General features: G+C 41.7%; 1 protein-coding gene and 1 long non-coding RNA gene across 3 annotated transcripts; one reads left to right on the forward strand and one right to left on the reverse strand.

The window, feature by feature from the left end:
• Positions 1 to 1,192: 1,192 nt before the first annotated feature.
• LOC110674801 lies at positions 1,193 to 14,313 on the reverse strand. Its single transcript, XR_002499208.1, has 2 exons — positions 14,141 to 14,313; positions 1,193 to 1,641 (listed from the first exon to the last, which is right to left on the reverse strand). It is a non-coding gene; the product is annotated as an uncharacterized LOC110674801 (long non-coding RNA).
• Positions 14,030 to 27,014, forward strand: LOC5567841 (inhibitor of growth protein 3). 2 transcript variants are annotated; one of them, XM_021839177.1, is made up of 5 exons: positions 14,030 to 14,208; positions 14,898 to 14,969; positions 15,036 to 15,953; positions 26,145 to 26,590; positions 26,662 to 27,014. In XM_021839177.1, the coding sequence occupies exons 1-5, from the start codon at positions 14,181 to 14,183 to the stop codon at positions 26,776 to 26,778; spliced, it is 1,581 nt and encodes a 526-aa protein (XP_021694869.1). In that variant the 5' UTR covers positions 14,030 to 14,180; the 3' UTR covers positions 26,779 to 27,014. The 2 variants fall into 2 exon arrangements, with proteins under 2 accessions (XP_021694869.1, XP_021694870.1); XM_021839178.1 differs by having other exon boundaries at positions 14,072 to 14,208; positions 26,229 to 26,590.

Here is a 27,014-nt window from a genome sequence, read left to right on the forward strand (position 1 = left end):
GGCCCTTTTCCACTTTTAAACTACTTTAATGGTAGGCTTACGGCAATGCAGCTACATTATATATGCAATGATGTAATGCTCCATGGTTACTTGGGTGGGCTTTGAAGTTGCTGAACTCGTTTTCCATACTAATATTCAAGAAATTCTAGAGGATTGGAACATGCTCAAATCTCAATGAAACTTTCAAAATTTGCTTTTCACTACGATATCTTTCTGAGAAAAATATAAAGATGATCAAAACGCGGTTCATTTTTGTGTTACACGGTGCGAAAACCTATAGCGGTTACTTTTCATAATGGGACAATTTGACTTGCTATTTTTTCCTATTTTTTCCGAACAAATCTTATAATGTCATTAGTGGAGAAGTCTCGATAATAAAGACAATTCATTCATTCATTCATTAGTGCAGCTGAAAGAGTATTGAAAGATATGTTGAAAACTGAACTCAACTCAATTTTGACGAAAATGCAGATGGGACTGACTTGCGATTCACGGCAGTATAATAGAAATTACATTTTTGCGTGTCTGAAGGATCAAATTATTTGTCTCTAGTAGATTATGGGTTGCTGTTCTCAGAAATGTTACAGCACGTCACAATTTTTAGCTACAGTTCGCTAATAAGTTATGAAAACAACGGTTTTCATTGATATTTACGTGAAATTCAAAGTATGATTTATCAACTTTTTGGGATTTAATCCACCAAACATGCAAAATATGACATTAACTTTCATTTCAGATATAATTTGGTTGAAATTGCTCGATTAAATTTAGATTAAATCGATTTTTCGATATATATGGCAAAGTACAATACTTCCAAACCATCAAAAAATAACTTTTGAGCATCGAAAGTATTATGACTTTTGTTGATAATAATTGTTATACACATGCAGTTTGAATTATGTGGCAAGTTAGGTGCATAAATTGCCATACAAGCTGGTAAACTTGCATGCAAGTTGGCTGAAATAGTCAAATTTAGCATTTTCAACAGTCAATATCTCAAAAACTAGACGTGCTATGATATATTTGAAAACGACAATGGATTCAGCAAACGCTTTTTTTACACAGGTGACCCGCCAGCATCATAAGACTCCCTCTTCTACATAGAACTTGTTAGAAATTTAATCGAAATATTCACCGAAATTTCTGCTAAATGGATTTTTTCGAATGCTCAAGCGAATTGAAATAAGCAAAATACACGAAATTCAACATAATCTCTATTCTGTGCAAACAAAATTATACAGCTATGAGATCTTTGTTTCATCTCTATTGAATATAGCAATATTGGTTCGTAAGTGATATTCCGCCTCCATTGAAGATAGCAACATCTATCAACAGAGGGTATTGTGCAAATGTAATACAACCTAAAAACCTGAACCTTACATCTACGCCAAATCCGTTGGAAACCCAATGCGCGCGCGAATTTCCTGCTTCGTTTTGGGTTCCGCCAACTTGGGCAGAGCGGACATCGTCACTTCGGGAGTTTTCATCGGGTCTAGGCCATCTGTCGTCGTTGTGGTTGCTGTTGCCGAGCCAGTGGAATCCTTGGTCCGTGCCAGCCGTTGCTGTTTGGCCACATCGTACTCCTTGAGGTCGCTCAGCTTGAGCGTGAAGCTCTGGATCTCGCGACGACGCATGGTTTGTCTGAAAGAATGAAGGAAAACATGTGAGCATTGAAATGAGAATAGGGCTCATAGAGCAACTTCATCGGTGGTCCAAATCACTGGTTGGTTCCAAATTTTTGGACCATGTTAAAAATTGGAGCTTGCACCGGTGTTGCAAACTGGCTTGTATTGGGTATCGATTTTCTTACATATTCTGAATCGACGTTAAAAATTAAACTAGAATCCAAAGTTTCACAATTTTCCGTCATCTGGAACAATTTTTAAAACACATTTGAAATTAGTATGGAAATCACTTTTGAACCACCCCTCGGCAAATTTTACTTCAGGACGAACTGTCATTGTGTAAATTGAAATGTCATTGATTCGACGGATTGAAATCTTTTTTAATCATTTATAATATCAACATTTAGGGGCCCAGATAGCCGTAGCGGTAAACGCGCAGCTATTCAGCAAGACCAAGCTGAGGGTCGTGGGTTCGAATCCCACCGGTCGAAGATCTTTTCGGTTTGGAAATTTTCTCGACTTCCCAGGGCATAGAGTATCTTCGTACCTGCCACACGATATACGCATGCAAAAATGGTCATTGGCATAGTAAGCTCTCAGTTAATAACTGTGGAAGTGCTCATAAGAACACTAAGCTGAGAAGCAGGCTCTGTCCCAGTGGGGACGTTACGCCAGAAAGAAGAAGAATATCAACATTGAGATATTGAAGTGCAATAAAATCGTGTTATACTTAGAAAGATGAGCTCTTTTGATCAAGCTGGAACAAGCAGTGAATTTTTCTCCACTAAACAACCCAATTATGTTCCAATTTTATTTTATACCAGTTTTCTGGTATACTTTTTTGGAACAGGCTGGTCCATTTTTGGTCGGATTTGGAACAAGATTTGAGCTGTTCTAAATCTAATTTGACACACGATTGTTTACCAGTTTGGATTTTTCTCTCGGTAACAGCAAAGCTGGGGGGAAGCTTGATAGTCTACGAAGGCTACGAAGTGAAAAAAAAAGTGATTTAAGAAGGAACGCCGAAAAGCAATCCTCCAGGAATCATCAGATTATTTCTCTAGGAAATCCTCCGGGGAAGTCCACCAAAAGAAATCTCCAGGAGCTCTTCCAGGAATTCTACCAAAGTTACTTCTATGTGTCTAGGGGATTTTTTTTTATTTCCGTACGGGTTTGGGCCGAAAGGTCTAAGATTTTTATGAAACTTTTTCCACAGGCAGGGCTTATCAATATATGAATCAAAAAAAATGAGAAAAATTCAGGATCACCTATTTTGAGCTTGAGCTTGACTGGCCGCCCGTGGATGCACTCCAGTATCACCAGATCAGCTGCACTTACACAAGGAACCAACCTAATGACTGCTTGGGACTAACAGGCATCCTCAGTGTATAAGTGCTGGTGATCTTCTATTTTAGGCAACGATGGCACCTGCCACGTCAGAATGCTGGCCAATGAGGGGAAGGGGGAGGAATTGATGATGCATTGAACTGACTCCCACGTAGACCGTATATTCCACTGCATCCACGCCAGTTCATGCGGGAGTGTATGGATTGGGGGAAAGGCATGGCAGAGAGGTTTGCTTTTGTGGTTAGCATGTATCAGGCGTAAGAAAGGCGTGCGCGTGGAAGTAGGAAGCGTTAGGGAAACAGTTTCATGTCCGTCTCTGGTTCTAGCGTTTGATATGAACGAATAGTTTGAGTGTGATATATTTAGAATGGAAGATAGAAGCAAGTGAGAGATATACAACTACAAAGTACGAGGAAAGGGACGGGCCTGGGATTGAACCCATGATCTTCTGCATATGAAGCAGAAGCGGTAGCCATCAGACCACCAACAACGTCTTGAGAAAAATTCAGGGTCACCTATTTTCCCGGAAAACTCAGTTGGATTTTTTTTTGTTTTCCCCTGACACTACTTACTTTGAAAAATCATAACTCAAGAACGAAGCATCGTAGAAACAAAGTTTTTTTTTATGAAAATGAAAGCAAATTTTCTCAGGAATAGAAAAAAATGTGAACTGGAAAAAGTTTTCCACAAAATTTTCCAGCGTTGAGAAAATTCGTAAAGAAAAGCCGGAAAAACTATGTTCCAACTCGTGTAAGATTTTCAAAGAAATATTTTTGAGAACAGAATTTAATAAATTTCAATCACTGAAATTTTTAAGATGAAAACGTGAGATAAAGGACGAAGAAGCCCAGGAATCGCTCACGTTAGGTGACGCAGTAATCCTAGCTTAGAAAAAAAAAACATTTGGCCTAAAAGAACCAGGATATACCAGGATCAACAACAAAAGGAGCTAAACACTTCGAGTTTGCTTTGTTTGTTTGAACCTATGAACAGACCGTGGTGCAAAGGACTTCAAATGACGACAGAAGAAAAAAAGTGTTGAGCCGTATAAGATCAAATCACTGCATGACGAAGGATAGAAAATTCAAGTGGAGTGGAGACAGACGAATTGTGCGATTTTTGCGACGATGTAGAGGACCTAGAGCACACACTATATCACTGCATTAGGTGGCTCAATACCAGAGCGAAGGCAAAAGTGTTAGAGAGCAGAAAACCCATAGGGTTTGTTCACAAATTTCATAACGCCTAAAATGGTCATTTTTGACACCCACCCACCTCCTCGTAACACTTTTTGTATGCATATGTTGAAAATTTTGTATGAGCTGTAACACTTTGTAGAGACCCACCCACCCCCTTCAGCGTTATGAAATTTGTGAATAGGCCCATAGCCAGAATATTTGAAGACCAGAAGATTGATAAATTGAAAATCATGGTGCAATTTCTTAAGCATAGCATAGCATAGCATAGACTAACTGTACATGTCAATGGTTGCTACTCCGTGATTGATCGGAACTGGTAAGAATTGCACTACGATCCAAATGAATAAGGGATGGGAGTTTCCGCTTACTTTCGAAGTGCACTTTAAGCAGATCTAATATTATTGATCAATAACGGCGCCGGCCAAGTCCTTACAGTCAGTTGGGATGGGGAAGGAATGTTAGGGTGTAATGATTGTTGCTTCTAGAGACCGAGAATACCTCTGCATCTCCACAATCACCACGGGAAGGGTGTTTATTAGTGAGGGAGGAAAAGATCTGGGAGTCACCTCTGGTCGATGATGCGATCCATGGACAAGGGGGAAATATACGACTTATGTTTAAAACTAGTTTTGTATTTTTGTCTCGAGAAGTTTTTGGTAGAAGCTTAAAAAAATACGTCAACATCTATAATGTCGAACAATTCAAAAGATGTTTTTATTAATGAAGAAAACTGAAAATTACATGTATATATTTTAAATTATATGAAACAGGAATAATGCCGACACTTGTAGTGACGAACTATACATAGTTTGTTTGAAAATTACATATGAGTATTACTGTGCCCAGATAGCCTTAGCGGTAAACGCGCAGCTATTCAGCATGACCATGCTGAGGGTCGTGGGTTCGAATCTTACTGGTCGAGGATCTTTTTGTAAAAGAAATTTTCTCGATTCCCAGGGCATAGAAGTATCTTCGTACCTGCCACACGATATACACATGCAAAAATGGTCAATCGGCAAAGAAAGCTCTCAGTTAATAACTGTCGAAGTGCTCATAAGAACACTGATCTGAGAAGCAGGATTTGTCCCAGTTGGGACGTAACGCCAGAAAGAAGAAGAAGATTACTGTGCATTTTGTCTCGATATGGTAGAAGTTTTAAAAAATACGTCAACATTCACAATGTCGAACAATTCAAAAGATAATTTTTAATTATGTTAAAAAGAGAAAAACATATGTATATTGAAATTGTATAAGAAAAAAGCATAATGCCGACATTTATAGTGACGAACCATACGAAGTTTGTTTTAATATTACTTAAAAGTTACGCTTTCAAGAAAAAATGTGTTATCACAAGCATGAAACGAACTCACCAGTTGGTAATCCATCCTCGACTGAACACAAAACTGACACTGACAGCAAAACTTCTTGGCGTCCCGAAAACAAACCGTCTTGCTTGTGCCTTCCCAAATACCTACCCAGCAAGACGCTCCATAACAGAAAAAAATTCTTCGGCGACGAAACCACGCGCGAAACCGTGAGCAAAACCTATCTGACGCAGTGCGCATCGTACCTTCGTGCTGTGCGTACACGAATTCTCTCTGCTCTTGGAAGTTTTCTTAAAAACTACCTAAAGCAATAAAACAGTACTTTTCAGTGCTAAAATTAAAAACGGTACTTTTCAGTGCTACTAAAACAGTACTTTTCAGTACTATTTTTTCTACTATTGATCCCTTTACGATCCTTGTTTGGACCCGTGCCTTCGATTTTTCGTTGGACCCGTCGGCGAAAGCTAGCGATGGTAATCCTTCTTGGACACCGTCTTGGGAAAAAACCTCTCAGGAGGTCACGTCTTCTTCCGTTTATTAACGTAACATGGTATCAACAACAAACAAAAGGAAGGGTGAATCTCTGAATTCACAACTTCCTTCCAAAAAAGTGGGATTTAAAACTGTCACTAAACGTGGCAAGAATGGAAGAAAGGACGTTTCTCCGGAATGCGAACTTTCTTCCAAGGATGAAATGAATAATTGTATCGAAATGAGCAATCAGTTTGATGCTCTAGACAAATTTTCCGAACACCAAATCGAAGCAGGCTCTTTGATTCAAGTTCGAATCTTTCAATTTCGAATATATCTACCCACGGTAAATCCTTTGCCGATATCGTAGCAGGTAATTTGAACTCTTCCCCTATTCGTTCCATGAGTACCCATTCTACTTGTTTCAAATCAAATCGAAAAAACCCTACCGCCAAAGGTAATTCCTACTCAGTTTCTTCGTCTACCGAAAATTCTAATGGGAAAACATCAAACATACCCACTTCAAGTACTAACTAACTGAACAATTGAATCTAATGATTGATGCAATGTTCAAAGCCACCACTATGACTGAAGCAGTCCAAGTTGGTGTAAAATTTACAAATCAAATTATTATTGGATTACGTTTTTCTAATGGATCCAAATAATAATTTAAATTGGAATGCTCGTTCTCTGAATGGTAAAGAGGACGAGTTGTTTAATTTTCTTTCAATTAATAACGTGCATATAGCAGTTATTACCGAAACTTATTTAAAACCTGGATCTAAACTCAAAAGAGATCCTAACTTTTTTGTTTATCGTAATGATCGACTTGATGGGGCATGTGGGGGAGTTGCAATCATCAATCATAGGCGTATAAAACATCAACTGTTTTCGTCATTTGAAACTAAAGTTTTTGAAACTTTAGGTGTTTCTGTTGAAACACAGCTTGGTAAATATACTTTCATGGCTGCCTATTTGCCTTTTCAATGCTCTGGGCAGCAAGTTAATTGGCTCCAAACTGACTTGCGAAAATTGACTCGCAATAAGTCAATTTTTTTGTCATTGGTGACTTTAATGCCAAACATCGGTCATGGAATAATTCTCAAAGTAATTCCAACGGCAGAATTTTATTTGATGAGTGCTCTTCAGGATATTTCTCAATTCAATACCCTGATAGCCCTACATGTTTTTCCTCTTCTAGAAATCCATCTACGATTGATTTGGTCTTAACCGACTCTAGTCATCTTTGTAGCCAATTAGTTACTCATGCTGATTTTGATTCTGATCATGTTCCTGTTACATTTCAAAAATCCAACCCTGGCTCTAAGCCCTTTTGGAAATTATCTAAAATCTTAAAGAAAACCTCAGAAGCCAATACCGGCATTGAAAGAGGAAAACAAATTATTACTAACTAATTGCGAAAAAGCTCAAAAACTTGCTATGCAGTTTGAAAGTGCGCACAATTTTAATTTAGGACTTACTAGTCCAATTGAAAATCAAGTTACTCAGGAGTTCGAAAATATTCTCAATCAAGAGAACGTTTTCGAAAATGCCTGGGAGACTGATTTGGAAGAAGTGAGAACTATTATTAAAAAAATCAAAAATATGAAAGCTCCTGGCGATGATGGAATTTTCTACAACCTCATTAAGAAACTTCCAGAAAGTAGCTTATCATTTTTAGTTGGTATATTTAACAAAAGTTTTCAATTATCATATTTTCCTGACAACTGGAAAAATGCTAAGGTTGTTCCAATTTTAAAATCAGACAAAAATCCTGCAGAAGCTTCGAGCTATCGTCCAATCAGTTTGCTTTCCTCCATCAGTAAACTTTTTGAAAAGGTTATTTTGAACAGAATGATGGTCCACACTGAAATGAATTTTATTGTGAAAACTACTGAATCCATGGTAAAATTAAGAACTGCACCAACGATTTTCAACCGACTACATTAATTTGTTAACTCTACCAGAACATAGTCAACATCACTACACAAGAAAATATATTCTGTTTATTTAACCAGATTTGTAGTATTTATGACTACAAACATTCTAAATTTGACAAGTTTGGCATTATAGTTTTGACCACACTGTGTTGTACGGTGGGCGTCACGGATTGAAATACAATGCTGTGTAGTCGAGGCTACTATGAACATGGTCACATTTACTGCACTGCTCAGTGATTTTTACCAGTTTATAGTAAACTTAACAGATTTTTGTAGTCGGTTGAAAATCGTTGGTGCAGTTCTCAATTCTACCATGGATTCGATAGATTATACAACAAAATTTGTTTGCGTGCACATCAACGAAAATTCAATTTTTCCCAATGAACAGTTCGGATTCCGCCATGGACAATCATCATCAACTCTTACGTGTAACAAATTTGATCCGTTCTAACAAATCTGAAGGCTATTCTACTGGTCTTGCTCTTCTATAGAATAGAATAGATAGACATAGAAAAAGCATTCGACAGTGTTTGGCATGAAGGTTTGATCGAAAAATTGAAAAACTTTAATTTAACTTTAATCGTACACTTCAGGTTAATTATCAGAACTCCAAGTCTGAAAGACTTCCTGTACGAGCTGGTGTTCCTCATGGCAGCATTTTGGGACCAATATTATACAATATTTTCACATCTGACTTAGCTGAGTTACCTCAGGGATGTCAAAAATCTTTGTTTGCGGATGACACAGGCCTCTCCGCCAAAGGAAGAAGTCTGCGTGTCATCTGTAGTAGATTGCAAAAAAGTTTGGATATTTTTTCTTCATACTTGCAAAAATGGAAGATTTCTCCTAATGCTTCCAAAACTCAACTAATAATATTCCCACATAAACCAAAAGCTCTTTATTTGAAACCTTCAAGTAGACATGTTGTCACGATGAGAGGGGTTCCAATAAATTGGTCAGATGAAGTTACGTATCTAGGGCTCATGCTAGATAAGAATTTAACTTTCAAAAATCACATTGAGGGCATTCAAGCCAAATGTAACAAATATGTAAAATGTCTCTATCCCCTTATTAATAGAAAATCAAAATTTTGTCTTAAGAACAAGCTTTTGATAAACAAATTTTCAGGCCAGCCATGTTGTATGCTGTACCAATATGGACTAGCTGTTGTAATACCAGGAAGAAAGCTCTGCAGAGAATTCAAAATAAAATTTTGAAAATGATTCTGAGGCTTCCTTTCTGGTATAGTACCAATGAGTTACATAGAATATCCAATGTTGAAACATTGGAACAAATGTCAAATAAAATAATTAATAATTTCAGGCAAAAATCGTTACAATCTTCTATTGCCACGATTAATGCGTTATATGTTTAGGTTAAGTTAGGTTAAGTATATTAAAAACGTTTTTTTTTCTCTTATAAGCAGGTGAAATCAACTCACCTGTAAAAAAAACTGAACTGCTACGGCAAATGAAATGTAATACCGTACACCCCCGCTAATTTGAACGATACCTCATGCAAACCATCGGGGTTCATTTTTAATTTGAACATCTAGTCACCCTAGAATCGTGTTTCTGGTCACCTCTTTCACTGTTTTGTTTTGATTCTGCGTTCCGTTTTACAGCGTTCCATTTCACTTTACTTCGTTCCAGAAGCTAAATGACGTTTGAACCATTTTTGATCTGAACGATGTGCAAATTAGCGGGGTACAAATTAAAAAGTGTTCAGATTAAATGTGGTCAAACCAACGGGGGTACCCGGTATGTTGTTAACAAAATGTTAATAAAATCTTAGATTTATGTTACCAAATTAGGATGATAGTGTTGTCTAATAACACAGAACACCTAGATATAAGAAATAATGAATGTAATGTTTGGAATGATACTAATAAAGAAATTAAAAAAAAAAACTGTCTGACGACGCAAAATCGAACCGTCCTGCTTAGGCTTCACAAAGCACTACCCAGCAAGACGCTCCAAAACAGGAAAACAAATCTCGCATACTCTGAGATAACGCCCTAAAAGCCATTGGTAGCCACGTGTGTAGCTCGTTGTTTCTGAGCAAATGAAAGAATAAGTATCCAAACCAACATAACGGGCAGGTAGATAATGATCCTTTCTTCCCCATAGCGTTGTGAAATAACATGAAAATTCATTAAAATGCTCAGAAAAAAATGAGCTACACACATGGTTACCAATGGCTTTTAGGGCGAGATCAGAAGTTATGCGTGAAATCTCCAGCGACGAAAACACGCGCGAAACCGTGAGCAAAATCTCTGAAAAGCATGGTGCAATTTCTTAAAGACATTAACCTGAAAGACCGGTTTGCTACTGACAAGAAAAGGAATCGCCTATCTCGATGCGTGGAAAATTTCTCCCAAGAAATGGTCAAGAAAATCACTTTTTTCTGATCGCAGTACGCAGTTGAGAAGAAATGTCACTTCAAAGGGGGCTCTCTGTAGGAAATTTCTTGACCCTTTCAGTCAGGGAATTTCTTTACTTTTCTTGAGCGAAACAGCATACTTAGCTTAAGTTGTAAAAAGCGGAAAAGACCTTGCAACATAGGGTACTTCCACCCTAAATCAACATTAAACAAAAATTCACAAACGCAAAATGACAACAAAAGGCGAGATGGACCAACTCATGGTCTTAGTCTGAGCAGCACACGGAGAAATAAACCCAAAATTAAGTATATCGATTATAGTTTCAACCCAAAATCTCTCGGTTTTCTCTTTCTCCCACACGAATGTTGTCAAAAATAAAGAGAGCTGCATCTACCCAATGAGGGTACTTTGGCCCAATAAGCCAAATTTGGGTAAATGAAACTTTTCTTATGTTTGGGTCGAAAGAACTCAATTTTGCGTTAAATCAACCCAAAGTTGAGTATATTTTTCTAATGGAATTAAAGCCAAACTACCTAGCGGGGACCTTGGAAATTTAGCCAAAATTGAGTTATTGGGCTCAACTACGGAATTGAGTTGAAACAACCCAAAATTGAGTTGAATTCCGTCTCCGTGCAGACAAAAAACTATCAGGGTTATTCATTTCGAATACACGCAAACAAATTTTGTTGTATTATCTACCGAATCCATGGTAGAATTAAGAACTGCACCAACGATTTTCAACCGACTACAAAAATCTGTTAAGTTTACTACAGTCGCCTCTCCACATCTTGATATCGAAGGGATCATCGAGATAGGGAGAGATCGAGACATAGAACACTTTTTTTTTATTGAATACTAGATTGAAAATCACTCCGTTACCAGGTAAATCAAAAAAACAAACAGACGTCATTTTGGCTTCGATAATTGTTTTGAATACCTAAAATCCAGTCTAGTTACCTTTGATAATGGGCATATCGACATATGGAGATAAAATCACGAACGAAATCACATCGAGATAGGGAGATATCGAGATAAGGAGGATATCGAGATATGGTGAGAGAAAATATATGCAGAACGAAGGGACCGAAGCAATCATCGACATAGGGAGAGCTATCGAGATGTAGAACATCGAGATGTGGAGAGTCGACTGTATAAAAATTACTGAGCAGTGCATAGTAAATGTGACCATGTCCATACAGTGCCGTAGCGTGCGGTTGGCCAGGTTGGCACCCGCCAAGGGCGCCAGGCTTCAAGGGGCGCCAAATGGGACAAAAAATCTTCGGCGGACTAATAACCTAAATCATTGAAGAATGCATAGGTTCCGGACAGAACCTTAAGCAGGATTCTTTGGTACTAGTTAACATTGATTCCACAGAATGTGCGCAATTATCACAGAATCCCGTAAAAGATTATCCGAGAATTATATAACATTGAAATTAAAGCAAGAGTGGAAACAATGGAATAGTATATTTTTTGTAGAAACTGATTTTTTGTTCTCCAAAACAGTTCTTTGGACTGATAAACGTTTGAATCCATACAGAACTTTTCCTCACAGAATTGATTAATTAATAAAATTTATTATTTTATTCTTTTTTTATAATGTTTTTATAATTTCTGCGCCCTGGTTATTCCTGAGAGTCACTGGGTCAGGTCGGGTGAAAAGGTTGCTGTGCTTTTGTGCTTATGTTGGTAGACAAACTTCAAGTCACGCTTAGTTTCCGGAATTACCACTGTATCAATGAGTTCTAAGAAAAACGCATCGGTGTTAACGTTTTTATGAACGATCAAATTGGTTAACAGTGCTTCTTGCATGTATTTGAACCTACAAAACATAATTTTCGTGTTCCTTGAGACGCCAAAAATTTACTATAAAATGGCCAATTTGTATCTGAAAATCTGATCATTATACGAACATATTGACGAACATGGGACGCTGTACGATTGTGGACAACTTTGGTAATTGAGGCTTTGAAGTAGCAGTGCCTAAAGGGACTCTTATTCATATTTTTTTTGTGATTGAGGAATAGATTTGATGAAATCATCATCAACATCCTCATCTTAATGGTTTATTGTGGGAACATTAGTGTGGGACAGCATTTAGATTCTCGCTCCGGTCCACTCTTTAGATTGCATTTAGGTCCCATAAAAACTGTGCAAAATTTCAGCACGATCGGTGAAACTATATTTAAGCGCCAGTCTTTCAAAGTTTGTATAGGATTTACTATGGGAAAACTTACTTAATGGGACCCAAATGCAATCCAAAAAGTGGACTGGAGCGAGAATCTAAATTTTCCATATACCATTGTCCATTAAGTATTCTCTGAGCGGTGAGAGTTTATTTTCATTATTTTTTCTTTCACTCAGGCCAAATTCTTTTAAGATGCATAGTGTCCATTATAGAGAATTGAATGTATCAGCAATGTCTACAATAATCTTTCCAGGAGTATGAATTTCACTGAATCTTTCTCAGAAAGATTCACCCTCGCACCAAATGTACCATGTACAAAACGCTTATAAGACCGGTGGTCCTCTATGGACATGAAGCATGGACCATGCTGGAAGAGGACCTGCAAGCACTTGGAGTGTTCGAACGAAGGGTGCTTAGGACGATCTTTGGCGGAGTACATTAAAACGGTGTGTGGCGGCGGAGAATGAACCACGAGCTCGCTAGGCTCTACGGTGAACCCAGTATCCAGAAGGTTGCGAAAGCCGGAAGGGTGCGTTGGGCAGGGCATGTTGCAAGACTACCGGACAACAATCCTGCAAAGATGGTGTTCGCGTCGAATCCGGTTGGCACAAGAAGGCGAGGAGCACAGCGAGCGAGGTGGCTTGATCAGGTGCAACAAGATCTGGAGAACGTGGGCCAAAATCGAAGTTGGAGAGACACAGCCATGGACCGAGTAAATTGGCGTAACATCGTTAACGAGGTTTTATCAAATTAATTGATGTAACACCAACTAAATAAATAAATAATGAATTTCACTGAATTTTTAACAAAAGCGCATTCTGAGTAGTATATCAAGTAGTTCCTTCACATTCGTCTCTACCAATATAAACAGTAATTTTATTTGCATTTTTTTAATATCTACAAGAACCTCGGGCTATTCAAATAGTTCACCTTTAAGAGATTTGAAACATTTAGTATGCCTTCTTGTACATATCTCACACTTTTTGTAATTTATATGCACAATAATTATTCTCGCATAAAACGCCCTGGAATCCTTGCAAATTTTCTGGAATTTTACGTAAACATGCAAAACTATAGCTTTGAATAAGGGTCGCTCAAATGGCAGTTCGCCAAGGGCGCCAGAAGGCCACGCTACGGCTCTGTGTCCATAGTAGCATCCACTACAGAGCATTGTATTCCAATCTGTGACACCCACCGTACAACACTGTGTGGTCAGATGTATAATAAGCTTGTCAAATCAAGAATGTGTCTAGTTATTAATACTACAACTCTAGTTAAATAAACCGAACATATTTTCTTGTGTAGTGATGTTGACTATGTTTTGGTAGAGTTAACAGATTAATGTAGTCGGTTGAAAATCGTTGGTGCAGTTCTTAATTTTACCATGGACTCAGTAGTTTTTACAATAAAATTCATTTCAGTGTAAACTTATCCAATTGGGGCTTTGACTAGAAAACTTTTTGGTGTATAATCCCAGGTGTATAACAGTTAAGACACACACCTCATACATCCAAGAGTGTCGCAGGGCACGTTCGCACAAACTCGAAATGTGAGAAACGTCAAACCAAAAAGAAGCCAAAAAACCCAAACAAACTCAAGCTTGAATCAATATCTGGTGAAAAAGAATTCGTGATTTCTGTGATAAATCGGCCCAATACTCACCTGAATCGTGTTCGGAAACGTTCCCTAGCACTGCCGGAAGATGTTGTACCTGGAGGATTATCTCGAGAGTAGGTATCGGTGGGTTGTCCGGGCGATTATAGTTTATTTTCGGAGGAGCAGCCAGATGCTGTTGTTGGAATTATGAAGTCCGAACTGGGGGAAAGGCTAACCTTACGGGAAACGTCGGTCTGGTTAGGATGCGTTCGCGACACGAGCGCGCAATTTCGGGTGATGGCGCAAAAATTTGAATTCGATCACGTTGTTCGTCTTAGCCAGCATGGGTTTTTACTCAGCATGTTAGAGCCGCGCGCTTGAAGTTTTTAACAATCTTGGCATTACGTCCTCACTGGGACAAAGCCTGATTCTCAGCTTAGTGTTCAATGAGCACTTCCACAGGCATTAACTGAAAGCTTTCTTTGCCAAAGTTGCCATTTTCGCATTCGTATATCGTGTGGCAGGTACGATGATACTCTATGCCCAGGAAAGTCAAGGAAATTTCTATTACGAAAAGTTCCTGGACCGACTGGGAATCGAACCCAGACACCTTGAGCATGGCTTTGCTTTGTAGCCGCGGACTCTAACCACTCGGCTAAGGAAGGCCCCAATTTGTGCGAATTGCTTAATGGTAATGCTAATGCTGTAAGAATATTTTAGGAATTGAAGTTTCGGGGCATTCGAAAAAATGGCAGATTGTTCTCGCACGATACATACAGCTTATAATGCCAAACTAATACTAATCATTATAATTTCATTGCAGTGATTGAGCATCTGCCTCAAGAACTTCGGGATCGATTTACGGAGATGCGTGAAATGGATCTCTCAGTACAGAGTAAGTTATCCCTTGAATTACGTATATTCAAATAAGTTCTAGATCCCCTGAATTCACCCTTTCCAGACAACATCGACTCGCTGGACAAACGAGCCCGGACCCTCTTCCAGCAGTGCCGTCGTGGCGAAATGCTCGGCAGTCTGGCCGATACGGAGTTCGACTCGATCCGCAAGGACTACTACCGAGTGCTGGAGGATTCGGACGAAAAGGTTCAGCTGGCTGGGCAGATGTACGACCTGGTTGATCGCTACCTGCGGCGGTTGGACAGCGAACTGTACAAATTCAAATGCGAACTGGAGGCGGACCACAACGGGATTACGGAGATACTGGAGAAGCGCTCGCTGGAACTGGATTCGTCTACCAGTAATGGGGGGTTGAATCAGAAAGAGAACAGGTACTTCGACACGTTGGCGGGTATTTCGAGTGCGATGTCCGGGTCTACGGCGGCTCGGGTTGAAAGTCGGTACAACATCAAGCCGGAGAAGCGCCGCGAGAACAGTATGGTGGCCATTTCGTCGCTGGGAGGCCCCCCACCGGAGAAACGTCAAGCGGTGGCAACGGCCAGTGGCATTGCCAGTCCTTCGGTTCGTCCGACTACTCCGAATGTTGCCGCTGCTAGCGAAACGTACCACAAACTTCCACCGGCGGCAAGTTCCGTCACCCCGAGGGCCACCTCCTCCGTGGCCTACAATCTGCAACAGTTTGGAGCGGGTAATGCGATAGCGGCCGCTGCCAGTCAGGCCATTGCCCAAACACAGCAGATGCAACAGGGCAGGAGGACCGCCAGCTTGAAGGCATCGTACGAAGCTATTCACGGGGCCGGAGGAACGGGAACGGGTCCGCATGATTTGCTGATCAATAGGGAGTTAGCCGGGGCCACACATAATGCGCTGCAAGCGGTGGAAAGGGAGACGAGTAATGCGTTCTCGAATCAGCAGAGGAGGCAGCATAAGAAGAAGCTTACGGCCAATACATCCGCGGCAGGTTAGTGCTACGAAAACTCACATTTTATTACTCAAAATTTATAATATTTTACTATACTGTATTACTGTGTATTACTATAAATCGTTGCAAAACTTTGGTTGACATGAAGGTCAAAAGTTATTTTTTAACTAAGTAGGTGTTGAAGAAGTATCTCAGCAAGCCTTGACATCTATAGCTGTAAGAATTATCAGAAAATAATTAGTTCCTTTTTAACCACTACCAAAGACAGACGTCTTAGCTACTCTCTACAGGTTATGGGCCTGTCGCATTAGAAAATGCCATCGACTCCAACTTCAAGTTCCGGCGGATCTTCAAGCCTCCCACCAATCGAGCGATTGGCTGGACGAGAAAATTGGTCGTCATGGAAGTTCGCAGCGAAAACTTTTCTTCAGCTGGAAGGACTTTGGGAAGCCGTGAAGCCCAAGAAAAATGGAGACGGAACATTTGAAGCGGTCGAAGAGAAAAAGGACCTTCAAGCCCGATTGAAGCTGATCCTGCTCCTGGACCCGGCAATCTACGTCCACATCGAAGACGCCGAATCGGCGCGTGCGGCGTGGGAAAAATTGGAAACGGCGTTCGAAGATAAGGGGCTGTCTCGGCAAATCGGCTTGCTCCACAAGCTCATCAAGTCGGATCTGGACTCGTGCGGCTCGATGGAAGAGTACGTGAACCAGGTAATTTCGACTGCGAATCAGCTGAACAGCATCGGATTCAAACTGCCGGATCTGTGGGTTGGAATGATCCTCCTGGCTGGGCTTTCAGATGATAATGGCGCTAGAAAATTCTGGTGTCGCCATAACGGGGGACTTCGTGAAAACCAAACTTCTCCAAGAGCGACCGTTGCGTAGCAACCAGCAAAACAGTCAAGCGTTCGTAATTAACAAACGGAAGGAAAATTTCAAAAAACAGCAGCCTACTTCATCCAAGGGCCCGCAATGCAGAAAATGTGGTCAGTACGGACACATCGCAAGGGCCTGCAAGGATTCCAGGAAGGGCGAAACGTTTTGCACGGTGCTTTCCACGTTTGGAAAAGGTGACGCGAATGACTGGATTTTCGACTCGGCGGCGTATGCGCACATGACGAGCAACAAGCAGCTTTTGGACAGCATCGAAAAGACAAGCGGTAAGGTGGTTGCAGCGAATGGAGGTACGATGGACATCGTTGCCTGTGGCAATGCAAACCTTCAACCGAAGTGCAGAGGCGATCAAGTCAGCGTGACCGCGAGCGGCGTGCAGCTGATTCCGGGATTGACGGCAAACCTTCTTTCGGTGAGCAGAATCGTGCAGAAGGGGTACTCCGTTGAATTCAACAACGATGGTTGCAAAGTGCACAATGGCCTTGGCGAGCTAGTGGCGACTGGTAGCCACTCCAACCACCAATTCAAGCTGGACCAAGTGGTGAGTAAATCAAACGAAGTTTTATCGTGTAATGCTGCAGGAAGTTTTGAGCTCTGGCACAAACGGATGGGTCATCTCGGTGCCGGAAATCTGAAGAAGCTTGCTGGTGGTTTGGCAACCGGTATCGTGCTGAACCAAGACGCTAGTGCAGATTGTCGAATCTGCCCAATGGGAAAGCAGGCGAAGCTACCATTTCCGAAGAACGGTCCCGTGCGGCGGACGTTTTGCAGTTAATCCATTCGGATATCAGCGGTCCGATGGAAATGAACTCGATTGGCGGTAATCGGTTCTACATCACGTTCATCGATGACAAGACGAGGCGTATGTTCGTGTACTTTCTGAAAACAAAATCAGAAGAAGAAGTATTTGCGGTCTTCAAGAGATTCCACGCGATGGCGGAGCGCCAAAGCGGCAAGAAGCTCAAAGCGATCCGGACTGACAACGGTAAGGAATATCTGAACAAAAGTTTTCAAGGATACTTACAGCGAGAAGGCATCCGGCACGAGACGACGAACGAGTATACTCCCCAGCAAAACGGCTTGGCGGAGCGCGCCAACCGGACGATAGTAGAAATGGCACGGTGTCTACTATTCGAAGGCAAATTGTCGAAAGGCTTCTGGGCGGAGGCCGTATCTACAGCAGTGTATCTCATCAACCGATCTCCGACTCGTGGGCACAATCTGACCCCCGAGGAAGCCTGGAATGGAAGGAAACCCAACCTTTCACATCTACGTGTGTTTGGGACGAAAGCAATGGTTCAAGTTCCAAAGCAGAAGAGACGCAAGTGGGATCCCAAATCCCATGAATGCGTTTTAACGGGCTACGATGAAGAAACAAAAGGATATCGCCTGTACGATCCGAAGAAGAAGTCAACCATCGTGAGTCGGGAAGTAATTTTCCTGGATGAAGGTGTTTCATTCGACGCGATGTCTCCAGCGGAACCACTTAAGAGACCAACAACGTTCGTTCGATTGGACTTCGAGGAGCCGGTTCCCTCCCCCACACTGGAGAGGCCTGTTGCAGAACCAGAAGATCCGATGATCGATGACGAAGCGGAAACAGATGACGACTTCGAAGAATGTGTTTCAAGCGATGATAGCGGCACAAGTACCGCAACGTTGACTGACCCTGTGCTCCCTTCGCGACAATCTTCACAACCACCTCGGTCAAAGGTGTTGAGGCGCAGCGAACGGGAGCACGTTTTGCCAGGCGAGTATAGAGACTTTCATGTTGACGGCACTGGCCTACCCGGTACCCGGTCACCCCGCTCCCCAAGGGTAGGAAAGCTATCAAATGCAAGTGGGTATTTAAAACGAAGTGTGATGCTGACGGAAACCCGACCCGACGTAAGGCTCGTTTGGTCGTTAAAGGCTACTCGCAGCGAAAGGGGGTAGATTACGATGAAACGTATGCTCCCGTCGTTCGCTACAGTTCGCTGCGATACCTTCTCGCACTAGCGGTCAAGCACGATCTGGCGATAGACCAGATGGACGCGGTTACGGCCTTCCTGCAAGGGGATCTCGAGGAAGAGATATTCATGGAGCAGCCTCCATGCTTCGTAGACGGAAAAAAGAAGACGATGGTGTGCAAGCTGAACAAGGCGTTGTATGGCTTGAAGCAGTCGAGCCGAGTTTGGAACCACAAACTAGATGCGGCGCTAAGACGTTTCGGACTGACACCAACGAAATACGACCCGTGTGTCTACATCGGCTTCCGAGGAGGCAAGATTCTGATCGTTGCCATATACGTCGACGACCTGATGATCTTCAGTAACGACCGGATGTGGACGAAGAAGCTGAAGGAACAGCTATCCAGCTGCTTCCGTATGAAGGATCTGGGACAAGCGCAACACTGCCTTGGAATCCGGATCGAGAGGAAAAACGACTCCATCGCTTTGGATCAAGAATCGTACGTAGAGTCGGTTCTGAAGCGGTTCAGCATGGATCAATCCAAACCTGTGAAAGTACCGATGAACTACAGTGAGAAGCTTACGAAGGAAGCGAGCCCGAAGGACGACGATGAATCCGCTCTGATGAAGGACGTTCCGTATCAGGAAGCTGTCGGGTGCCTCATGTATTTGGCGCAGAGCACTCGGCCGGACATACTTTTTGGGGTGAACACTCTTAGCAGATTCAACAACAATCCGGGACTCAAGCACTGGAACGCGGTGAAGCACGTTCTGCGTTACCTACGTGGTACTTCCGGCTTCAAGCTGGTCTACAAGAAGGATGCTGATTCCAGTATTGTCGGCTACTGTGACGCCGATTGGGGATCCGATCTAGACGAGCGGAAATCAACCAGCGGCAACATGTTTTTGGCCCAAGGCGGTGCAATTTCGTGGATGTGCAAGAAGCAACCCACGGTTGCATTATCTACCTGTGAAGCGGAGTACATGTCCGTATCAGCCGCTGTACAGGAAGCATCATGGTGGCGTGGACTTTCGGCGCTACTGGACAACAACGACGACCCCATAGAAATCCGTTGCGACAACCAAAGCTGCATCGCAATCGCGAAGAATGGTGGGTATAATCCTCGCACGAAGCATATCGATATACGCCACCATTTCATCAAGGACGCACTGAGCCGTGGTGTGGTACAACTAGCGTACGTTGGCACGGAGGAGCAAGTTGCCGATGGCCTTACCAAACCACTGCAGCGGACGAAGTTTGAAGAGTGTCGTCAGATGATGGGAATCTCTGCGGCTTGAGGAGGAGTGTTGAAGAAGTATCTCAGCAAGCCTTGACATCTATAGCTGTAAGAATTATCAGAAAATAAATTAGTTCCTTTTTAACCACTACCAAAGACAGACGTCTTAGCTACTCTCTACAGTAGGTACCATTGATTCACAGCTCGTTTTTTTTTTCAAAAAATGATCGGAATAAATAATTTTGATTAAAATTTAGGCTCCGTTGCAGTTCGACAGCTCATGTCATAGCGAGCAGACGCGTGTATGCTATCGCTCCCGCGTATCTAACTTCGCTTCGACCGTTCCAGCAAACAGTGAATTATCTTAATTTGCCTACCTCGTCGGACCTGGCCAGGCCCAGGAGTATAATAGAATACGTCGAAGTAGGCCGGCCAGTAAGTGGCCGAAAGTGCGAAATCTAGTGCCAAACTACCAGTGCCGGGACCGTGATATAAAGCGTTCTTGATTGAATAGAACAGAAAAGCTTTTCTCTTTGTTCTTGCTCAGGCGAACAACCGCTTAAAGAGTGGCATCTCGTGCTGTGCGGTTCGTTTTACCTATTGTTTGTGAAGAATATCTACGCAGTAGTTCAAATCAATTAGTGCTTGCTCCTTTCCCCCTCGACATGCCCCCGGGGCTAGACCCCTTCCCCCTAGGGGACACTGGCCCGTCTAATTGTCGTGATGGTGAGTTCGCTGGCCCTCGTTTTCCTGAATGGGGAGACCCTCAAGGCAATTACGTCAACTGGTGATGATGCGAATGGAAGCCGTCTCGGGAAATCTTCCACAGGCTCCTTTCCTTCTCCGAAAATCGGTGGAAAGCTATCTGGGAGCGAAGGTAGATGGAGCATCTCCCGAAAAAGGAGGTACAACGTATGTTCTGAAGCTGAGGAACAAAAATCACGCTGAAAAGCTGAAAAAGATGTCAAAATTGACTGATGGCTTTCCGATCAAGATCGTGGAGCATCCAGTACTAAACGTGTCAAAATGTGTTATCAGCTGCAGCGATACGTGTGTCTATTCTGATACGGAGCTGGTAGAGGAATTGAAAGATCAAGGCGTTAAGGAAGTACGGAGAATCACCAGGCGTGACGAAAACCAGCGAATCAACACTCCAACCATCATATTGACAATCCAAGGTACCGTCATCCCAGAGGACATCTATATTGGATGGATCTACAGGATGGATCGCACCCGTCCATTCTATCCCATGCCTATGCTGTGTTATTGCTGTTGGGATTTCGGACACACGCGAGCCCGTTGTCGGCATCAGAACAACTCTACATGCGGTAACTGCTCTGGCAAGCACCAAACAGACGTGGAAAACCCATGCATTCTCGCGGCGTTCTGCAAACGGTGCAATACCAATGACCATCAACTCTCGAGCCGAAAATGTCCCACCTATGTCAAAGAAAATGAAATCCAACACCTACGGGTCGACTTAGGCATTTCATATCCAGCAGCAAAACGGCAATATGACCAGAGACACGGTTCAAAATCCATGGCATCTATCGTAGCAGATAGTAACGATCGGCGTTATGCCGAACTTTCGGTGAAACTCGATAACGTCCTAAAGGTAGTAAAAAGCAAGGACGCTGAGATCGAGACTCTACTTACCGAACTAAAAAACAAAGACGCACACATCGAGAAACTGGAATCCACTATGAAGCTCACACCCCAAGAACGGCTGAATACAGTGCACACTGGTCCAGGGAGCTAATTTAGGCGGACATGAGGTTTTCGTCAAGATTTATTGATTTTAGAGCCATAGTTTATTCTGAGAATATGTTCAGAATTTTCAGTACTACAAAATGTACGGAACAAAAATTTTTTTACGGTGATCGCAAGCGTGACGTATACGCCAACTTTTTTATTTTAACGAATCGAAAGTTGGTATGTTCAGCAAAGTTGTAGCAAATGATCATAGAAACAACTTTGCCGAACAAACTTTTTCTCGGTTTTGCTTCAGAGCTGAGATAATTAAGTATTTTTAATAAAAATCGTTTTTTGCTTCTAAGTGTTTTATTTTTTCGTTTTATTGGCCTACTATGTTCTACAAAGTTTTCATACTTATCATTTGCTACAACTTTGCTGAATATACCAAAGTTGTATTTCTTATGGTTTTCATGTTATTTGAGTTTTTCATCTTAAAATTAGCTATTTTGTATGCCTTGTATCTCAACTATGAGCACCTCAAAAAAATATATCTTTCCACCAAATGATTTTGCAGTCTTTCAAGTACCTGTGAGTTCAGTACCAGCATGCCGCCGAAGAAGCATAAAAAATGCGGAATAAATCCATCAGAAGATTCTGGGAAAATCATGCCACAGAATTCAATCGGACTGTAAATTTTGTAAATGTATTTTATACGGCTTATGTTGACTTCCAACCCGGTGATCTTGCTTAGGAATAGATTAAATACTGGTAGAGGAAAAGACGATGAATTTCTTGCAGAAGCTTCCAAGTTAATCGAAAACAGCTGAAAAACGATGTACTTTATATTTATATATAAATACACTTGTATCCTTTGGTTTGAAATGCTTAGGTAGCCATGACTTTTGTGAGTTGAGCATGTATGAATATTCAATAAATATGGATTTATCTCATAACGTCTATTAGTAAAATCGATTTTAAACGAGATAGAAAAATATCATCTTCTCCAAATTTTGCTCACAAGTACTTGAAAGACTGCAAAATCATTTGGTGGAAAGATATATTTTTTTGAGGTGCTCATAGTTGAGATACAAGGCATACAAAATAGCTAATTTTAAGATGAAAAACTCAAATAACATGAAAACCATAAGAAATACAACTTTGGTATGTTCAGCAAAGTTGTGGCAAATGATAAGTATAAAAACCTTGTAGAACATAGTAGGCCAATAAAACTAAAAAATAAAACACTTAAGAGCACAAAACGATTTTTTATTTAAAATGTTTCTATACAGCAAATATGATTAAACCTCGATGTTTCATTACTCGATATTGACTCATGAAACTACACAAAAAATCAAAATTATTTTATTGCATGGTTAGGGAGCATTCGAAAATTACGCCAATCGTTCAGGGGAGGAGGAGTCTACGAAAATGTGACAATGCATGCAATAGGTACTGTAAACATCGCGACAGAGGATTGTGGAGACGGAGTGTAGAAATCCTTAAAATATGATGGACGTCATTTTTTAGTCTTCCCTTACTATGATGATCCCCTCAAACATTTTTCCAAAGTATTTCTATTCCATATCTCGATGGTGTCGACAAGTCGATGGTTCCCTACAATATCGACCTCTGGAGGGTTGATTGTATGTTGAAAATAACGTTTTTTAACTGCTGCGCATAGTAGGGAACATAGTTGAAAAATGGTTCCTTACTATGCGCACTTAAGAAGAATACGAAAATGAAGAGAAAATAAGTTGCACTATACCAGTGATGATTGCTCGATAAATAAACTAGTGCCTACGTACTAAAAATCTGAAATATATTCTCTTTAATTTGCTTCAAATGACTTAAGTGATGATGTACTCCCTTAGCATTTTTGCTAACGGGCAGTCAATTTGGACGTTTTTCAACATTTTTAAAGCTATTTTATTTTTTATTAAAGTAATAAACGTAAATTTGTCAAGAAAATTCTTCGCGTACGTTATTATTACTATTGTAGCAATATATGAACAAACAAATTTAAACAAAAAATTAAGTATTTTACCAGATTTTGGTGGATTTTGGTAAAAGTGCGCAAAGTTAGGAGCTGCGCAGAGTTAGGGGCCCTCACGGTACGTTTCGATGCTCATCTAAATGCGATCAAGAGGAACTGCCAAACAAGAGTCAATCTTCTCCGCACCTTATCCAAACCGCATAAGAGCAGTAACAGAGACATCCTTGTAAGAATAGCAAAATCTATTATAAACAGCCGACTCTTTAATGGTATTGAACTCTTCGGTCTGGCAGGTGACACTTTAATCACACGCCTTGCCCCTACATATAATCAATCCATTAGAATAATAGCTGGCTTACTCCCATCCACTCCAGCAGATGCGGCTTGTGTGGAACTTGGAGTTCTTCCATTCCGATACCAAGCTACAGAAACTTTGTGCTGTCGAACGATCGCCTATTTAGAAAAGACCACTGGAGATCATGAGGTCTTTCTCCTCAGGGAGGGGAACAGAGCTCTAGACAGCTTGGCCCATCAGGAGCTCCCCCTGGTTGAACAGGTCCATTGGGTCGGAGTCAGAAGGTGGGACGCTCCAGATTTCCTCGTAGACACCTCAATTTCGAAACGATTTCGAGCAGGGGATAACTCTCCTGTTATGCGTTCGCATGTCACGGAGTTGTTAGCTAGCAAGTACCGAAACTACCATCACTGGTTCACCGATGGCTCCAAATATTTGGACAGAACCGGCTTCGGCGTTACCGACGTTGATAAACGCTATTTTTATAGACTACCCGATCAGTGCTCGGTTTTCTCGGCCGAGGCTGCTGCAATTCTTCTGGCCTCTACAACTCCTGCACCCAAACCAATATGTGTTATCTCCGACTCTGCTAGCGTACTCGCTACCATCAATTCATCGTCAACTCGTCACCCATGGATCCAAGCTGTGCAGAAGAACTCGCCCTCTCAAACCGTTTTTCTATGGGTACCCGGTCATTGCGGCATCCGAGGCAATGTGGAGGCTGACCATCTTGCATCGAAAGGTCGATCTGGTCGTCTGTTCACCAGATTAACGCCAGGGATGGATTTGAAAAACTGGACCAAATCTCAAATCCGTTCATCTTGGGCCCTAGAATGGGTGAATTCAAGAGGTAAGTTCATCCGAAAAATCAAAGAAGAAATAAAACGCTGGATTGATACAAACAACCCGAGCAGAAGAAAATAACTACTGAATACCAAATTGAGGTATTCCATACCAGATAATTTCCAATACTACATACCTGAATGAGGTATGAATTAGCCCTGCATAAGAGGTAAAATACCTCAAATAATATCTCAAGCATATTCTACGAACACCAAACTGATAACTAGATCAGGTATTGTAATACCTCAATAATACTTAATGGATTTTCATATAAAAATGAAATTTTTCAATTGTAGTTCAATACCTCTAGCAGACCTCAATAGCTGTTTAATACCTCAATGAAGTATTTTTAATTGTTTTAAAGATTTTTTTCAATACCATTATAATACCAAATTGAGGTATTGACAACTGAACAATACCTAATTTTGGTATGATACCAAAAAATGGTATGCATAAGTTATTGGGGAGTTATTTGTTCCTCCTCGGGAATCGTCGTGACCAACAAGTGTTATCTCGTCTGCGTGCCGGTCACACCCACGCTACTCACAATATGGGTAACGAACGGCCGTTTCGCAAAAAGTGCATTGTCTGCAATACTACAATGTCTGTCGAACACATAATAATCAATTGTCCTTGCTTTCAAGCCCCTCGAGAACGCCACAATATCCTAGATAGCATCAGAGATGCGCATTCGAATGAAGCTTCCAGCGAAGCAGCAATAATATCTTTTATCAAGGATGCGGGACTTTACAACAAAATTTGACGAATGTTATCATAACAAGATTCAACACTATTGAACGATATACAATGACCATGCTGACACACTCTGACAAAGGATTTGGACCAATGAAGGACTTTCTAAACGATACTCGACCTGGACTGACCTGGAATGGCTACCGAATTGGACTACTGAATGGACTTCGACGCTTGAAATATTTAAATCTATAATCTGCCAAATGTGTACATTAACTTTGTTTGACAGGGGGGCCTCTCAATACGAAGCCCTCTTTTACCCAACGATGGAGACGAACCAGCCTCCGGCTGAAAGTCTCGATAATAAAGATAATAATAATAATAGGCTCCGTTGCACCTATAGTAGATCTATTGTTGGTAAGAGGAACTAGTGCTACCATAGGGAAAAAAAAAAGAAATAGTGTTACTATAAGCATTTGATCATTTCTGGCGTTATGAAATTTGTGAATCAGTACTATATGTTCAATCTACATCAACTAATCAACATACTATTCTTTCCCATATTTTCATATCCTAACACGTGGACCAAACGTATACACACATTCCCTCCAAACAACATCATCACCAGCCACACTGTTACAAGCACACCAGAAGCAACAGCATTCAGCCCGGCTCAGTCCTAACCTGTCCTCCTCGTCTCTGGATCTTTTAGAGCCCTCGCTTCCGGGAGTGCTGTCCGGCGGGGTGGGAGCGGGCTCCCTCGGCAGTGACGGCGGAATTTCCTCGGCCTCATCGAGCAGTGGCTCCGGGATGGGGCTTGGGGTCGGGGCTGGAAGTGGCCCTGCCGGCCTCGGTCCAGGTGTTATCGGAGGAGGAGGAAGCTCTGGAGGGTCGGCACACACGGCGCACCTTCCCGGAGGACCCCCGATGGGACCGAGTGCGGTGCTGAACGAGAACGGAATGGTGGTGGAGCAGACCCCCGAGGGCGAGTGGACGTACGATCCGAACGAGCCGAGGTATTGCATCTGCAATCAGGTCTCGTATGGCGATATGGTGGCGTGCGATAATGAGGATGTGAGTATTTCTGTGTTCGTGGTGAAGTTCAAAAAATTCTAATTGTCGTGCCATTTTCCTCTCATTTACAGTGCCCCTTCGAGTGGTTCCACTATCCGTGTGTGAACATCACGTCGACGCCCAAGGGCAAGTGGTACTGTCCGCAGTGCAGCAGCTCGATGAAGCGACGCGCCTCCCGGAAGAACTAATGATGCACGTGGTGACCGGAAGGCACGCCAATCTAGCAACTCATCGTTCCATCAGCAGTACATGTACATGCAGTGAGTCTAATACTCGTATAAGCAGAATTTACATTGTTGGGCGGGCGTCGCCAAATTCTGTTTGTGTGTATTTGTGTATTAGTGTCTGTTTCACCGTATTTCAATTAGCAGCTCCATCAAGGAGACAATGAATTTTCAAAATTTTCCCACATTGGCTAATCACT

Source organism: Aedes aegypti, chromosome 1, assembly GCF_002204515.2.
Source record: "Aedes aegypti strain LVP_AGWG chromosome 1, AaegL5.0 Primary Assembly, whole genome shotgun sequence".
Lineage (NCBI taxonomy): Eukaryota > Metazoa > Arthropoda > Insecta > Diptera > Culicidae > Aedes > Aedes aegypti.